The sequence below is a fragment of the Trachinotus anak genome, unplaced genomic scaffold, assembly GCF_046630095.1.
Source record: "Trachinotus anak isolate AG129_WGS33_773 ecotype Australia unplaced genomic scaffold, CSIRO_AGI_Tana_v1 ptg000026l, whole genome shotgun sequence".
NCBI classification, from domain to species: Eukaryota; Metazoa; Chordata; class Actinopteri; order Carangiformes; family Carangidae; genus Trachinotus; species Trachinotus anak.
The window spans coordinates 4,607,238-4,625,420 of NW_027273877.1; the positions used below are offsets into that span (position 1 = coordinate 4,607,238).

General features: G+C 43.2%; 1 protein-coding gene across 1 annotated transcript in view; it reads right to left on the bottom strand.

The window, feature by feature from the left end:
- Positions 1 to 16,982, bottom strand: part of ptgfrnb (prostaglandin F2 receptor inhibitor b) — a 55,273-nt gene extending 38,291 nt beyond the window's left edge. The window contains exons 1-5 of the mRNA XM_071464701.1: positions 16,635 to 16,982; positions 10,953 to 11,065; positions 10,136 to 10,394; positions 3,826 to 4,233; positions 1,473 to 1,901 (exon numbers count right to left, since the gene is read on the bottom strand). Of these exons, the coding sequence (XP_071320802.1) occupies positions 1,473 to 1,901; positions 3,826 to 4,233; positions 10,136 to 10,394; positions 10,953 to 11,065; positions 16,635 to 16,686 (1,261 nt within the window). The 5' untranslated portion in view covers positions 16,687 to 16,982. The remainder of the gene's footprint in view (positions 1 to 1,472; positions 1,902 to 3,825; positions 4,234 to 10,135; positions 10,395 to 10,952; positions 11,066 to 16,634) is intronic.
- Positions 16,983 to 18,183: the final 1,201 nt, after the last annotated feature.

An 18,183-nucleotide genomic window follows, 5' to 3' on the forward strand; every position in this document is an offset into this window, starting at 1 on the left:
GTTGCCAGGTAACCAGGGGATGTTTACAGGAAGTCACGGGCACTGCCAAGAAATAGTTCCATCACCCAACTACTCAGAAAAACCACCACGTATCAGTTTTTTGTACCGTACAGATTAAACAAACAAGATATAGCTTGTGTGTCAGGACTGTGTTACCGTTGGACAGATCCGGATCTTTTAAGCTAAGCTAGGCTACATTTGGTTGACGATCTTAAAAATGTTTGGCATGTTTGGACGTGTGGCTGCTACATGATCTGTTGTACAAGACGTTAATGTAAAAATGTTCAAAACAGAACTGGCTTCTCTTAGTGAAAACGTAAATCTTTAAAAGTTGATCACAAATATACGGTTGTTCAGTAACGTCCTTAAACAGCTGGGCATTGTAGTTTTTAGCAAACGTTACTCAAATGGGTGTAAACCTCAAATTTGCTGAGGACTATTTTCAGCGGTGGATTAATACACTTTTGTCCCTCCTCTATGGCACAGGGGAGTAAGATGCATCAGACAGTACTCAGCAGGATCATTTCTTAGCAGAAAATTATTGATTATCACCAGATTTATCCTTTAAGGAGGAGAAGTCAAAGTGTGAACAAGCATCCTTCTGTTTTTTGAACAAATAAACAAAGACACTACTTCCTTTTCTAATTCCATATCCAACACATCATCTTCCGAGCCGACTACATTCAGCTGCATCAGGAACAAACACATTATGATGTACGACTTGAACACAGAGTGAATAAGGGCTGGAAATAGAGGAGAGACAGACAGACGGAGAGACCACCCACCACGCCAGTAATTGATTGCTGTGTCGACTGTGCTTGACACCACTGCTCTTTAGAGGTGGGATCAGAGCATCTCACACATACAGTACATAGACACACACCAGCAGCATACCCAGAGGTAGCACAGTGCAAGACAGGCATGACTAATCAATCGTCTTCGCAGCAGGAGTCGACAGGCTGACTAGAGGATTAAAGAATTTCCCCTTGAGACTACAGATTTGTCTGATTCACCGCAGCACTGTTACACATCCACAACTCAAGAAAGCACACAGGAACAACGCAGCACGCTCTGCTCCACCGTTCGGTTGGACTACAACAGCGGGGGATAAAACCTATAAACGCAAACTTAATCACTCAAATCGCTGATTGGCTGAGGTGTAAAGTTACACCACTGGTCGGCTGAATGCTGCGTGACTGGGCGCTAAAGTTACACCACTGGTTTTGCAGTTTCCACATTTCCACTCTTTCGAAATGAACAGTTTCTAATCATACGCTTAGGATCCTTTTCATTTTTAAGATTTATTTTGACGTCAGAGTTACGACTAAGTCCTGATTTGGAGGCATTTTCTCATTAAAGGATGATATTTCAAGTCAGAGTTGTTGAAAAACAAAGTGTATTTCATCCTCTGATTAACTGATATCAAACTGATGATCACAGTAATGTAGAGAACATGCTGCTGTTTTACTTACTGATCTGCGACACGTTGACGGTCACAGGGGTGGACTTCTTCTCAGCCGCCATGTGCCACCTCCCTCCTCCTCCGGCGCTCCTCCCTCCTTTGTCGACGAAGGCTCGGACCCGGCAGGTGTACTCCCCTCCGTCCTCCCCGCTCACCCCCCTCACCCCCAGCCTGTACTCCCCGGGCCCCGTGCGCTCCAGGCTCGCCTCCCCCCGCTTTCCCCGCGCGCCGCTCGAGGAGCTGTTTGAGATCACCACCCCGCTGCGCTCCATGGTGACGATATCGCGGTCGCCGGCCAGCCAGGTCACTTCCAGGGCGAGGGCCTGCAGGTTGTCGGCGGTGACGGAGCAGAGGAGGGTGAGCGTGTCGCCGGGGGAGAGGAGCTGGGACGTGGAGGAGGGAGAGGAGGAGGATGAAGCCTTCACACTGAGAGACTGACCTTGAGAGGACAGAGACAGGGATGGCGTCAGTTCCCTCATCCTTACACAGACAATACACATCAAGATAAAGGTTTAACAAACACTGAAGAAAATAAAAGATCCCTCTTGAGCTGAAATATTTGTTTGGTTGATATCTGACTGACATGGATTTAAATGATGCATTTATCATGTTATTCTAAGACTCCATGAATGGCTTCAGTCCAGCTACTTGAAAATGAAGAACTACTTCCTATCATTTAATCTGTTATCAGGATAAAAAAGCAGTTCACAACTCAGTTTGAATTTTTGATTAACTCTTTGAACCACAGCGTGTTTGTGCTCCTTTTACAGGCCTCGTCACCACATGTCACTGTGTCACAATCTGTGTCAGACTCTGTGATAATAAATGTGAAGCAGATTGTACAGTGAATGACTTGTGAATGGTAGAAGTCCACTGAGCTCAGGGGAAAGAGGGAAACATGGTCCATTACTAGTAGTATGTATATGGTATGCACCAGTATGTGTATATACAGTATGTACATGTGATTTAATAAAACAAACCACACAATTCAAATTGCTTTAAATCAGCAACAATATTATCTGTATATATTTGAATTTAAAGGTAAATGTGAAACCATCAGAGCCGATGTTACGTTAAACTGGACAAGATAAAGTTTACAGTGTGAATAGTCGTCTATAAATGTCCGAGCTTCAGAGAAAAGAGGTCCAGCAGATTAAAAACTGTTGTCAGTCTTTTCTGTTTATCTTCAAACCAACAGTTGGATCAGGGGTCTGGATACGGTCTCCAGTAACAACCTGCACTGCAGTATGTGGGGAAGAGTCTCTGTATGGTGTCTGGACGAGGACAAAAGAGACAAAGCCCACTCTGTTTGACTTTTCTCATCCTCTTTACTCAAGTCAGTAAGTCAATATGAACTGACTGCGTCACAATGGACCTGAGACTGAGACCTCTGTGTGTGTGTGTGTGTGTGTGTGTGTGTGTGTGTGTGTGTGTGTGTGTGTGTGTGTGTGTGCGCGCGCTGCTCATCTCTGGTTTCATTACAAAACACTTGGTGTTTTCCAACACTTAAGAGGATATGGAAACCCAGAAAGATATAAGATATGGTGACCACAGCAACCGCAATGAATGAGTGTGTGTGTGTGTGTGTGTGTGTGTGTGTGTCTGTGTGTGTGTAGGGGCCTCTCTACGGACAGAATAAGACAGAAAGACAGTGAGGGTCACGAGCCTCCTGGGACACAGAAGAAAGACAGTCTCACAGAGGAGAGGACGCCTTTACAATAAAGAAGAGAGAAATCTCCCACGTCCCTCCATCTCTTCTCATCCTTCATTTTCTCCCAATATCCAACACAAAAGCGCAGAAAACTGCAAACAAATCTGTTGTAATAACCTCTTCTACCAAGAAGCAAGCGTGAGATTTGAAGATCATCTATTGCTCCCTGCAGGAAAATGATCCACAAACTCAGCTCTTAGTGCTGTTAGAGCTGCAGCTGTAATTACTGCTGAGGATGTGAGGGGAACAAGGACTTATTACAATATTACACAGGTCACAGGATTTAATTGGTCAGATAAAAATAATGTAACACTGGCTGGTTTGCTAGTGCTACTACTGGAGCATTGTTTTTTATGTTTACCACCTGCTACCATCTTTACTGGAGACAAGAACTTTAATGTTCATCTGTAGCAGCAGCCACTGGGCTCAATCAGTTCAATTGAAAAGGGCTGTTTTCTAATCACATGAGCGATATTTGAGTCTCCCTCCACCCTTACGTTAGCTTAATCATCCTTGGTACAACCACTGGAAGCTGCCTACAATAAACACAGACTTTTCTACAGTCGTCAGGAGAGTAAACAGTGTCCATCTGAGGGGAGGATGAATGTCTGAAAAAAAAAAAACAGTGCAGGACTGTTTTCCTTCCTCTTACCTGTAGGAATAACTTTAACAGTTCCCATCTCCTTTGTGTTCTCTACGATTTTTATCCATTTCCCTCCATTTTCATGCGTCCATTCCGTTCCATTGCACTCATAAGTCCCGCCATCAGACGTCGTCACTCTGGATATCACCAGTTCAAACAGTCCATTCCTCCCGGGGACCAATCGGATGCCTCCGTCAGCGTAGCGCCGGGCAAACTTCGCCCCCGTGACCACTTCTCCCTGAGGGCCAAATGTCAGAATTTCCTCTGAGGTGGCTCCGGTCTTCAGCGACCAGCTGACGGACAGGTAGGTGGGGTGGGTGAGGGCCCGGGTGACGTTGCAGGAAAGCGTGATCTCACTTCCCTCTGGGACTTCTGGGGGAGGGGTCTGCGGGGAGACGCTGAGGGTGTTGGGAATGACTGTCGGAAAGAAAGAAAAAAAAACAAAACAACACAGATCCACTCAGTTAAGATGGAGATAGACGACAAACTGAGCATAAGTCATGGTCAGCGTTTACAGATTATAATCATCATACTTGCTTTTAAAAGTAAATATTTAAGAGACAAATTAATGTCTAAATGCTGTGAATTCTGCCAACATGAAGACTATTTCCATTTGCTTTTGTGTGTCTGTGTACTTCACTGAAAAACGCCCCTAAAGTTGCTTATCGTGCAGATGTTGCGTTAACTCTTCCTGCAGCTGCTTCACAGTAAAAACCTTCCAGTGATCAGAATTTAAGCGTTTTACAAGGAAGCGACTGCAGAACACGTGAAGTGACAGTCGTGATGAGAAGTTCAGCACAAGTGAGTTAGGTTTTAATGGAGGCTACACACGAGTTTGGATACCTCCTGGAGTTTAGTGCACATCCGACATCTTGTTCATTTGTTAAAAAAAGAAATAAACTGGGAGTTTATTGGTGTTATTTTTTGATTTTCACCCAAACACTGGAGCTAAACTGTTCAGTACTTGAACACAGTCTGGTCAATAATCAGCAGTATATTTGCATTTTCTCCCCATTTTTCTTCACTATCTATTTCTGGAGGCACATTCGGAGCTGTGTGCAAGAGGAGCTTGTTTACTGCAGTGATCACTTTAAACCAATTTCCACTTAAAAAACCCCCCAAAAAAGGCTTATTTTGTGGGTGAAAAATCAGCGGAAAACAAAAGCAATGACATAACAACATAATCAAGGTGAGCAATGCCTTTTCCTGTGCCTCCTCCACCCCCCACAGCACTTTGATGTTGAGCAGGGGGAAACTTTGTATATATATAGGAAATGGAAATAGAACATCAAAAGAAGTTAAAAATGACACAATCTCACCCAAACTAAAAATTTAAGAGTCAAAATTCAACCATTAAAGTGACATAATCATAAATAACGACGACGTCTCATATTTCTACCTCATGATGTTGCATTCAAGTTCACTAAACACGTTTTATGATGAAGCCCTTGGACTCAATTTAAGGTCAAAGGTCTCCTTTGTCAAGGTGACTGGCTGAACGAACACTGTACATTTGTGATGTGTGTGCGTGTGTTTGTGCGAAACACACCCAGAGGAGTGTTCAGAAAGGTTCATGACTCACCTGCTCAGGTGACACACTGACACATTTACCTCCAGTCAGACACGGTCTCGCTCCGACACTGACAAACTTCCTGGTTTTGGTTGCTAAATGTAACGTTCAAGAGTTTGAGGTCTTAACAGAGCAGCTTTTAATGTTGCTCCGTTTCCTCTCTTGTTATGACTCATAAAGCAGAGGAGCTCGGCAGTCTCACTCTGTGAGAGGGAATTTAAAAAAAATAATTAAATAAAATAAATTGGGGACCTTATCACTGCTGGAGATTCAAACACAACCACAACAACAACAACAGCAATAAAAATAAGTTTTACCTCTGCTTCTCACAACAGGGAGAGTAAAGCAAAAGACATTAGAAGTTTTGATGAATGGCACGTCTGCAGTGAAGACATGGGGGGTTAATAATGAAACTAAGTGGCAGGCTCAGTAGTGAGTGCTCAACACAAATTACAGGCTCAGTTTTATCATTATCACCCACTTGTTTTGATCCTTTTCATAGGAAAACACAAAACACCACTAAAGAAGAGGAAATTATGAGTAAGAGTCGGATTTGTTCTCATATTCTACACTGACATCAGGTATTGTATTTAATTACAAATGTAACATTTCAAAGTTATAATAGCTCCAAGCTCTCCAAGTTTCATCCCAAAAATACTTTACATAAATGGTGAACAATCAGTTTTGGATCTAATTGTAGTCGTGTTACAAAGGAATCCAAGAATAGACAGATGGCTGGGAATGAGGAGCTGTGCATTGTGGGAATTATATTTGTGCCACATTCAGAAAGAAAAAAAAAAAAAACTGTTCATCTTAACTCTAGGTGGGAATTAAGACACTGGATGACAGCGTCTTTATGTTTGTCAGTTTAAATAAAGTATTGAGGGAGAAATGACTAATGTTGTTGAAACATTGAAGGTCAAACCACCACATTTGATTTTTTTTTGTAATAGACCTTGACTGATTGGATCTTACAGCAGGACTGAGTGTGAACTGAGAGGTTTCAGGAAATAACACATGATTAATCCCAACTTTACGCTTGTTCTCCACTTTATTTATTGACCTAAACCAGCAGCTCCAGTCCACCTCTCCCTACAGAAACCACCACAACCTCACTGCAGGGGTCAAAGGGCTCGAAACTGAGGAACGCCTCCGAAGCTCTGACTGAGGGGGGTGGCTCAGAGGGAGGGACACGTTAAGACAAAAAGTTCAGTTTTTGAGGTGCACCATAAGCTACCGGCTACAGCGAGCAAACGCTGCTGCTGCTGTGCTAATTATAAGTTAAAGTTAACACACTTTGGACAAGGTCAAGCTTAGCTTCAGGTAGAATCAACTGAGAACTAAAGAATATAAAAGAAAGAGCCCCCACCCCCCCAGGATCAATACAGGATATTCTGAGTTAGAGTCTGTGAGTTAGCTGTGAACTCTTGTCGCCTTTTCACATTAACAGTGGATTACTGAAGTCATGACTGTGAGGGAAAACATGAAGCTATGAGCTGTGTGGTTTTTTTGCTCTACGATTTCTAAGCAGACTTAAAACAGGTTTATCATCGATATTAGACACACTGCTGTAAGTCTCGTGTGTGTGTGAGACGTCTGGGGACTCAGATTTGACTGACTTTAAAAGACTTAAAACTACTTTCACTGGAATCCCTGATGTGTAAATATACAAAGTGTGGGTATAAACAGGACATTACTGGGCACCGATGCAGTGGAAGTCAGAGTCTACAGAGCTGCTGCAGTGATGAGAGTGTGTATGGCAGATAACAAAGGCAGGACGAATAATCTGCGTTTTGCTCTATCAATTAAAATTAGCCTGAAAGGAGTTTTCAAACCCTCAGCGACCTCTACTTCACTTGTTTCTTACATAACCAAACAGCCTTAGTGGGGCGATGGAAGCTGTGTGTGTGTGTGTGTGTGTGTGTGTGTGTGTGCTGATGAACGAGGTGTACAAGTCTCGACTGGTGCAGACCCTCCAGCTGCAAATCTCACTCATCGTCTCGGTTAAAGGACTGACTGCTTCACACACAAACACACAAACACACAAACACACTCTCACACACACACACACGACAAAACGCACCGCTCGCTGGTACGTATGCTCTACATACACACGGCACCATCTCTTTCACACATAAACAGCGCTGCCTAGTTAATTCAGGTCTAAATTTAACAAGGTGTCTGGGGAGCCGCGCCGGGAAGCAGAGAGCAGCCGAACATGATGGTGCATTATGGAGCCAGCTAACCTGCTGTCACACAATCCCTCCTCGCGACTTCATCTCTCAAATTTGAGCTTTAGCAGCATAAAATGTTCCCTGAAACCCCTCTAACGCATCACCCCGTGCGTTCGGGATTGGGTTGACAGCGGGCTTAAAGCACTGCAGTCGCCAAAATATGTGTTTAATTACTAACTGCGTAATAATGAGGGAGAGAAACCCAGTTAAATTCAAAAGAAAATGCTGAGTATGGGTTCCTTTCTCTGCCTCTGTTTCTTTGTTAGAGAACAGTCCAAATTAAAACTCAACACATTTCTACTGTACATCCGAGTGGCAAAGAGGTCTGAGAATAAAACAGCAGGGAGAGGTGAGTGGGAAAATGTGTTCTTTTTTTGGGGGGGGGGGGGGGGGGGGGGTGAACTGACCCTTTGGTGAATAATCAGACCCAGATCAAAGATATGGAGGAGTGGGAATATGTTCAAATATTGAGTATGACCCAATTATTATAACGAAACTGTAGGATTTCATTAAAGGTGGAGACAGATACAGAACGTTTTGTTTATCATACGTGAGTGAAATACAAATACAACAAGCTTTTATGAACTTATTCACAGCTGTTATTTCAGACTAATTTAAAACTATAATGACTGTACAGTAAAATATTGTTTCCTGGTGAAGCCTGAGTGTTATAGCCTTACAGGACGTCTGCTGTAGACCATTTACTTTCCCTGTTGGTACAAAGACCTTATCTCTCTTCTCTATTGACAGCGACAATAAACAGCGGTAGGATTTAAAATGAGCTGGCCTCAGTGTAATTAACCTGGATGCTGGGTTCAAACTCAAAAACCAAACCGGTGTTAAAAACGCCATGAGGGATGATCTGCAGAACCCCTGGGACCACTGGGAGTCTCCGGAAAAAGGGGGAATAATTAATTTTCACTAATCCCATCCATAAGTGAAATAATGAAAGAATGTCTAACTATTTTATTCATGGGTATCAAACTCCTTCTGTAATAAAACGTCTTGGGGTCCGTGGTGCTTGATGTGAAAAAGGTTGAGAACCACTCCTGGAAACTATTAATTTGCAAAAGAAATGCCATCTGGGTTACATTTCGTATTAAAAAAACTCTCCTCCTGTATCCACTTGTGGTGACTAAAGCATGATTCATGGTTTTATGGTTATGTCTGGGCAGCTCCCAGCACTTTGTTAACAGCAAGGAAAGGTAGTGGTCAGGTTAAATATTAAAAAGCTAACAGTGCCTTAAAGCATTTCTCTTTTATAATATCAAACCAAACTAAAGCTGCAACAATTAGTCGATGGAAAAAAAAAATCTGCAATTATTTAGGCAACTGATGAATCGTTTTAATCATATTTTGCGCAAAAATACCAAACATCTGCTTCTCAAATGTCCTTTTTTCCTAAAAAAAAACAAGGTTGAATAATTGAGAAAATAATTGGCAGATTCATTGATAATGAAAATAATTGTTAGTTGCAGCCCTAAAACCAAATCCAAAGCCTGAACCATAAAATCCCCAACATTCGCCAAAGTGCTTTTGTAGCCTGCAGGATGCTACTAAATAAAAACGTTATTTTTAGGAGACGGTGCTGGAGCTGACTCTTTTCACAGCAGCGGTGGGGTTATGCAGGCTGGTGTTATCTGCCTTCTTGTTTCACCTGTAAATGGATGACTTGTCCGGACAAGTTCATCCATTCTTGTAAAACAGGTTGAGCTTTTGGTTTATTATGTTTTGTATGCAGATGACTTTGTTATAGTCCCTCCCTGCTGTGCTGCTCCCATTATGGTGCTGAGCATAATGTCTGAGCAGTGAAATGCTAAATCTGATGCTAAACACCAGTATTTACTTATAATAACTGACAAATCTATATTATGGATTTATTCTGCATCTATGTTTTTTTTGTGAGCTAAATGCTAAAGATGCTAACAGAAACAGAGTTTTTAAAGGTGCTTAAGGACCTGCACTTCTCCCTCTGCCTCTCAGTGAGGATGAGAAACTGTTTAGTTTATAATGTCTCTTCTCATTATGGGCTGTTTGACATTAGGAATCATGTAATTCTCCATTTCTCCCTCTGCACTGCTTCAATTACAAAACATATGACTGCATTTATATTCTTCCCCCAGCCTTTGTGTTTGACTACACAAATCTGGGTCTCCGTGGCCCTCATTTGACACAAGCCAAGTTCTCCCACCTGACATCTGCTCCCCACCATGAGTGTGTGAGTGTGGGAGTGTGTTGACATGCGCGTGGTGTGTCGTGTGTCTATGTGAAAGCCACATTAGGCGCCAGCAATTGTCTAAAAGCACCAGGAGTGTGTGTGTGTGTGTGTGTGCAGGAAGATATGTACATGGTCTGTGGAGCATTAGTGAGTCATGGGGATGGCTGTTAAATGAACCAACACAGCTTCACACACACACACACACACACACACACAGTTTAATTATTAATAAAAGGACAAAACCCGTCAAACACACACACATAAACACACACACACACACACACACCTATCTCTTACCAATAAGTTGGACCTGCGCCTCATAGTTGCCGCTGATGACCGAGTCGGTGCTCGGCGTCTGACACCAGTAGAGGCCGGCGTCCTGCGACTTCACCTCCGCTATCTTCAGCTCCACCTCGTTGTCTTTGAGCCGCACCACCGAGATGTCGCCAGACGCAACGCGCTTGCTGATCGACGGGTGGGAGTAGCTGGCGTCGAAGGTGGAGATTATCTTTGTCCTCGCCGCGCTCGCCTCCCTGGACATCATCCACTCGAAGTCCTGCAGGACGGAGAGAGGGATAATAACGATCCATAACAAACGATCTTAGAAATCCCAGTTACTTCTCTGTGTATATTTCATTTTTAATACCATTTTATTTCAACACCTCCAGGTTAAACTGTCGACGCTCGCCATCCTTCAGGAGACGCCAAGTCGGCTCGTTTCGTTTGATGTATTTTTAATACAACAGGTTGGAGGTGTAACTATTTCATGATACCACTTGTAGCTCTCTGCTTGTTCTTTAAAACAGAATACTAAAACACGCCACACTCATTTTCACCCGACAATTAAACAGCTCTCTAATTGCAGGGACTTCTGGGACTTTTTAAAAATGGCATCACGACGCAGGAAAGGAAGAATCTCGTACTGACGTGAACTCCACTGTGGTTTATTCTGCGCCAGTCTCACGTACACCACCAGACCTCCAGATGTGTATTAATCCGCGGATGAAAATAGTTCCCCAATGAAATGCACCATATTGAGAGACAGACTAACACGTCGATGGTTTTCATGGGAGTTCGTCAGCGCCTTCCTTTAAACCTGTGATCTGTAAATTACCTGCTCGCGAGGTCCCGAATAATCCTTGACATCACATCTGATGGAGACCGGCTGACCCTCCACCCGGATTAACGGACCAGGAGACACCGTCACCACTCGGGCCGAGCACCCACCTTAAGGGACAGAAAAAAGATATAAAAAAAATAAGAGCCTTTCACAAATAAGTCTGATTCACAATGACCGACTCAGGACGTAAAACCTCTCTGATCTTTATTTTGAAGGCAAACAAATGCTGCGTGACGAATTTACAGAATGAATAGGCTTTTATTCAGATATGTCGTCCAAAGAAAATATTATGTGCTTGTTCTATTAGGAAAAAGCTACAAGCTCCTGATGACTAACAGACAGACTGTGTTGTATCAGAGACCTGTCAGTGTTACAGCAGTGATGTATCACAGCGCTACGCTACGCGCTCCACCGGCCGTGATTTTCAAACTGGAGGTTGAAGGATGATGACGACAAATCTGACGCACACTCACATGGACTATTTCAGTCAGGTGTTCGAACACAATGTCCCTGCATCAATACACACACACACACGGGGGCTTGTTGTAACTTGAGAGAAGTTGAACGGTATCGATAATGACGCTGACAGAGCTGAAACCTGGATTGCATTCACTGTATACAGTTCATGTATTTCTGCACACACACACACACACACACACATATATACAGTCATGCCCGCATCAGTTTGTCTGGCATGAGCACCAACAGCTGGTTATGGCAGCACTCCAGCAGATTTCAAAGATTCGCCAACAGCAGAGAGCGAGTGAGAGTTTACCACAAAGTGAGTGTTAAACTCTCCCGACATTCCAGCTGAGAGAGGGAGCATGTAGCAACACGGCACAGTCTGACGGGGATCAGCCGAGTCGCGCGGTTCACCGACACTTCCTGGTTCTGGCCGCAGGCCCTCGCACTCCAGCGCTGACCCTGACGTCTGCGCTCAGCTAAAAGGTAAAGTGGAGATGCTGCTACGAGCTGCAGGGTTTGTATGTGATGAGAATATTAATTAACAAACTACACAGTCTGCTTCTTGGCAGGTTTTCCAGTACAGTGTCGACTGGAGAGAAAAGCACAAACTCAAAGTAGAGCCAGGTGTCGACCTTCAGTACTTTTTTTGGAACTGAAATGCAGAACCGAGTACTGAAAACTGTCAAGCGCTAAAAGCTGGCACCGAATACAAGCTCGGGGTTCTGATTTAAATCATAACTGCAGTGTTTTATAACATGGGGTTTATTTTGCCAGCTCTGGCCACAGATTGTGTCGGTTTCAGTAACTGATTCTGACGCCTCAGCTCCGAGTGTCCCCACCAATCCAATTCCACTCTCATGTTCGCTCTTTTAAAATCCCTGCAATAAGGATTTTTATACTACTGACAATAACAATTCAACAGTATCTAATAACTGCAATTTTTTTAATTCAGTAGTCAGTCCTTTTTGGCTTTTTCCTCATGAAAGATATTTTAAGATGAATAATAGAAGATCTACATTAGAGCAAATCAATATGCTGCTTTTTTTTACATTTAGGTTTACGGACATATATGATAATTGTCTTTGTCTTCGTGTTTATGTAAAATTCGACAAATCAGAGTGTGCTTACAATCTGATCATTTGCCTCGAGTGATGTCACCCGAGTCAGCTCGGTGGGTGTGGAGTTTGGGAGAAGTGAGTTTCCCAAACCTCTGCAGCCTGCTCCTCATCTCTGCTGCTGAGATTAGACACTACAGAAGTGTTGCAGATGGAGTTGCATTGTGGGTAATGTAGGCACCTGGGTTTTTTTGGGTTTTTTCCCCCCCTAACAGTCCTTTGTGTGTCTGACTATGTTATAGGGATTCAATGCGAAATTCAAGTGTCATGTTACCAGTTTGAATAAAGTTTCAATCATGTGAATTTTTTTCACCTGACAGGCTGCTGCTGCTGCCGGAGGAGCAGCTGCCTACGACCTGCCAGCTTGTGGAGTTCAGGTATCTGATGGGAAACAAACAAACCACCTTCCATTAAAGGCTGTGACAGGTCTGACACAGGGAGGCTGAGCTGAACTGCGTCTTTATACCAAGTAGCAGAAACTAGCCCAGAAAGTTGGCAGCAAACGCTCGGTCAGATTCTCATTCTGGTTTTCTCATCCTTGGATTAAAAATGACCCAATTTAAATAGTAATTCTGTCAATTTTTTTTTTTGGGCAGTATTTTAATTAGGCTTGTTTGGTATAAAGGGTTTACATCCATTGAGCGAAAATCTATACCTGGATCAGCAAGAAAAAAAGTGCTTCATAAAGAAGCCCTGAGCTCGTATGGTCCATCAATACTTGAGCTTTTGGCAGCTGGCCTGGTGTTATGTGCGTGAGTCTGCTGAGTGTGAGCTTTTTCTGCCTTAGTAAGTAACAAGTCACAGTGAAATAAGCGCCACATAAAACCTACTGTATGTTCCTGTTTCAGTTTACTATCTCTGCCAGGAGCGGCCTACGTTTTTAATTCATCTTCAGCTTCACATCAGACAGACCACAGGGCTGCCGACATGCTGGTCTCTGGGGAGTCTGACAGCTACAATGTGATTTTAACAGTGAGAAAGAGAAACTTCTTGATGAGGCTGTTGCCGTACACCTCAACAAAAGAGTCATTTATTAAACTCAAGAACAAGCAGCATATGAAGGGGTCTGAGGTTCACAAGCCAAAACGCATCTGCAAGGTTCCTCTGCGCCGCTGGGTCGGCAACTAACACAAGGTCGACAGCGTTCAGAATTCAAATCACTTCCTTCAATTAATTTTTCAATATATGCGGTTAATGCAAATCATCATCCAACTTATGCTCAGAGAAACTGGCACTTCCTTTCTGCTTCCTGCATTTCTCTGCGTTCACAGGTGCAATGCAATTTTTGTGGTGCCATATCACAATATACAGTAAACCTGAGTGTGTGTGTGTGTGTGTGGTAATAGGTGAAAGGGCCATTCATCACTAAAAATGAGAGCCTCAAAGTTGCTTGGCCAGGTGCTGAAATATGTGGTTTTCAAACTCAATTTCCAGCCTGCCTGCCTTTCTGTCTCTCCCAGGACAGATGCTGCACAGCCAGTGGAGCCTAAAGACCTGACGACACGTGGAGATTATCAACTAAAGAAGCTGTATAAAAAATAAAAAAAACATAAAAGAGACACTGACATTGGCCTGGCCACTTGTTTGTCTTATTTGCCAAAATTAGGAGGGATACATCCAAATCCAGCCTTTACATTTCACTGACAGTATGTATTTGACGTTTTTAAATCTATGATTAAGTGTTGAAACATCACAGTGAGTAAAGAGGGAAATAAACAGCAAAAACATGGTTTCCAGACCCTGGTTCATTCAGGTCCAATAGTTTTTACCATTTAAAGATTATCTACCCAGAACAAATGATTATTCTCTTTATTGTTCTATGACATTTGTTTCTTCCTCAAATGTTAGATGGTAAATGCCACAAAAACACGTCAACTTTCAGGAACTGCTGTTTTTTTTTTTTGTTTTTTTTTTAAATAGAGAATGGTCCTGAAAGAACCCGGCTGATTTTCAGTGAACTTCACTGTGCTCTCTTGGTCTGACCCGAGGGTCATTAAATATTTCTTAAACATAAACGGCAAAATCGTGCAGGGCTGTTCAGACTTCTGCATGATATAAACAGACTGCTTAATAAAGGTTAATAGTAAATGAGCTTTTATTTTCTAAACTTCTGGACCAATCTGCTTGAAAGATCTGCAAAATCAGTTGGCTTCTACCTGTCGGGGCGTGAGCGTGCACAGTAAATACTGCGTTCACTGTGCCTTTAATTCAGTGTTCAGCATAAGGGAATAACATGCACATATGTTTTAGCAATGCCTTCTTCAACGAGCAATGAGTCTTTGCAACCTGTCACCAACAATAAGTGTCAGTCAGCTCATCACCAACAGTTGCTAGGTGTCTTCAGAGGTGCCTTACCAAAACAGAAATAGAAATACGTTCATACATCTATTAAACAGACTGTACAAGCCAATTGCCATATGGGAAATAAGATCTAAAAAAAAAAAAACTGTTCTAGCCAATATGGATAAAAACAAAAAATAAACACACATGACAGATGCCTTGATATTTTCACTATAGTGAACCTATAATGAAAATATCAAGGCAGCCGTAATGCTTCATTGACAAATAACATTGTAGGAAAAACGCAAATGTTCTATGGGTTGGTGAAGGACAGGAAATGAAAGTCTGGTGGTTACATTAAAGGAGAAGACAAAGCCAAACGCAGACGTTTCACCCACTTGAGAGTTTGAATTTGAATGTGGGTTTAATTTTATTTAAAGTCTAACAAGTCGAGGAGAGTTAATGTTAAGGTAAGTAATTTGGTCACTGCGGACACTGTCACTTCTGCAGAGCCAGAATAAACACACACACACACACACCTGCAGAAACACACACCACAGGAGCGCTGGCGACATTTGATCATCTTACACTGCACTAATTTAAGCCAAGTCCCTCTCTCTCTCTCTCTCTCTCACACACACACACACACAGGAGAGCCCCTAAGACATTCACTGTTATGCTCACAAACACATGGCAACTTCAGTATCGGTGAGCCCTGTTTAACCCTGAGGTGGAAACAAGGCCAGTGAACAAGCCTTGGTTTTTCTCTCTGGTAAAAACCAGCCTGATGCACAAGCTCTGGCCTGGCCCTCTGTTCCAGTGTGATAATCAGTCAGCCTGGCTTGATGCTGGTGTGGATAAAGGGCCAATAACAACCCTAATGGTGATGGCCAGTCCAATTTGGCTTTGTATGGGACCATGTCAAAGCTGGTGGCCACATGCTGGTTGACTGGTCTTCCTGGGAGGTAGAACTGGGCTGAGACTGTAGGCAGGCAACACATCAAACTTGGGACTATTTCCCTCTCTCACTGTCATTTTGGGTGTGAATTTTTCAAGGCCATACACACCGGCTGATTTCCATTTTAGCTAAATGGAAGACAGGGTGTTTTTCCCCAATGAAGCTCCTCGTCCTGTTCCTGTAATTGATGCTTTATTACTAACATCAAGGTAGATGATTAATTCGTCACCCTTGAAATGACATCACTGCTTTAGATAAAGAACTGTACCGTCTTTCCACACAGTGAGACAGTTCATTTAAGAGGAAAAATAGGCGCAGCTTGCACTCACAGGGAGAGACTATCGTTCCAAACTCCACCCAACAACGTAACATTTTTACATTTTTACATTTTCTCTTGTCGTTGACAGCTTTGAGAGCAAAACTGATCAAATCCTTCCAATGTCTTGGATCAACTCTTCAGTTCGGCATGATACAATACACAAAAAGACACTTCTTTTTCACTTAAAATTACACTTGTCTGATCTGATCGCTTGTTGCACTGCCGAACTTCTACCGTCACAATACACAGCGGGTAGCTACAGCTAGCAGTATGAACCAGTTGAAAAAGTTGAAAATGAAATGAAATTAAGTGCTACAAAATAGACTGGATACACGCCGATCGACCTAATGGATGTTAACGATACAGAATATTTTTTAATTTAACTTAAAAAAAGACATATACATTTGCCCACAAGCGAGCAAACGCTTAATTGAGAGATTTCTCAACCGGGTTTAACATCGGGATCTCCTCGCTGGAGAACAGCGGCACATACCGGAGTTAATTAGCCACCAATAGCCAAGCAGAGAGACGTCTCTTACCGAGCATTAAAAGCCCAAAGACGAGGGTGAGGAGGCGGTTATCCATCTTCATCCCTCTCTTCCGCCACTCTTCTCTTTTTCCCCTTTAATTTCCTCTCGTTTCCTTTGTCCTGTGTGTGTGTGTGTGTGGGGGGGGGGGGGGTGAGACCGGTCCTCTCCCGCCGCTGTCGGTCAATCCAGTAAAACTCTCAGCTGTGTGCAGCCGGTCCGCACCGCACACCGGGCGGAGCCACGCAGCGAAACGGGCGCACACCTTGGTTCCTAATCCTGCAAAACGGAGCCAGACGGGAGCGTTTACACGGTCCACACACTGGCATGAAACCGGTTTGATGAGTGCATGGGAATGAGGGGGGGTGCAAGACAGATACAGAGAGAGAGAGAGAGAGAGAGAGAGAGAGAGAGAGAGTGGCCGGAAGTTAGGTGACGGTCTGGAGGAGGGGTGGGGGGGAAGGAGGTCCCAGGTGGAGAGAGAGAGAGAGAGAGAGAGAGATTCCTGAAAAAAGCCTAAAAAATGACACCCACCTTTTATTCGCCATAGAAGAAGAGATGAAGGAGGTGGGGGCTTGCATTGACACACTCCAAAGTTCATAACAATATTATAGATTATTTTTATATCAACATAAATGATAACCACACAAATGACATGGTTACAATATTTAAACATTTTTCAGGGGTAGGTATATGAAACCACAGTTCAGTGCCAATAAGTTTTTCATTCTCATCCTCATTCTCGTTGTCAGGTAGCGTCCTGTGGTCAGACCCACGCTGTGTATTTACACAGCCCGGCTGGGCAGGGCAAAGGTCAGCATGGAGGAGGTCGAGAGGAGGTGAGAAGCTTGGGTTTGTACCCTCAGGGTCAAAGGTTAAAACTTCATGGGTTGTTCTACAGTGATACATTTGACTATCCTATTTTTAAAGCGCGCGTGTGTGTGTGGCGGTGAGGGAATGGAGCCTGTGTGTGTGTGTAGCCTACTACTGCATGTGGTCTCAACACGGTAGCATCTGTTGTCACACAACATCTGTTCAAACTAACACACACACACACACTCAGAGGACACAGTCTTATCTTCCTGTCCTACTCTCCTATCAGCCATTAACTAGGTCACGGGTTCTTGGCACTGGATCTGGTTTTAATGGACTAACAGCCTTTTATTTCAAACAAGTCACTGCCAGCCACCTCAAACATGATGCATTTTAGACGATAAGCCGCTAAACCTGAAACCTCTTTTCCACTTGAGACTCTTTTACAGCACGAAAGCTGCTGGCAAACAATACAGCGATAACGCACCAGCTCGGGATATGGTCAGAAAACTGTAAAACCAACAGTCAAAGTCAAAATCCAACATCAAACCAACAGAACAAAAACAATGTTTTGGTATTCCTGAATTTTTGAAGTTGTAGCAGTAATTCTTTGTTGTTGTAGCAGCAGCAGCAACATCAGAAGCAGGAACTGCTTTAAATAAATTAGATATTTGCATCTAAACAGTTAATAAAAAACAGATAAGTAGATTATAGCAGCAACACAGTGAAGAATTCACAGACATAGAGT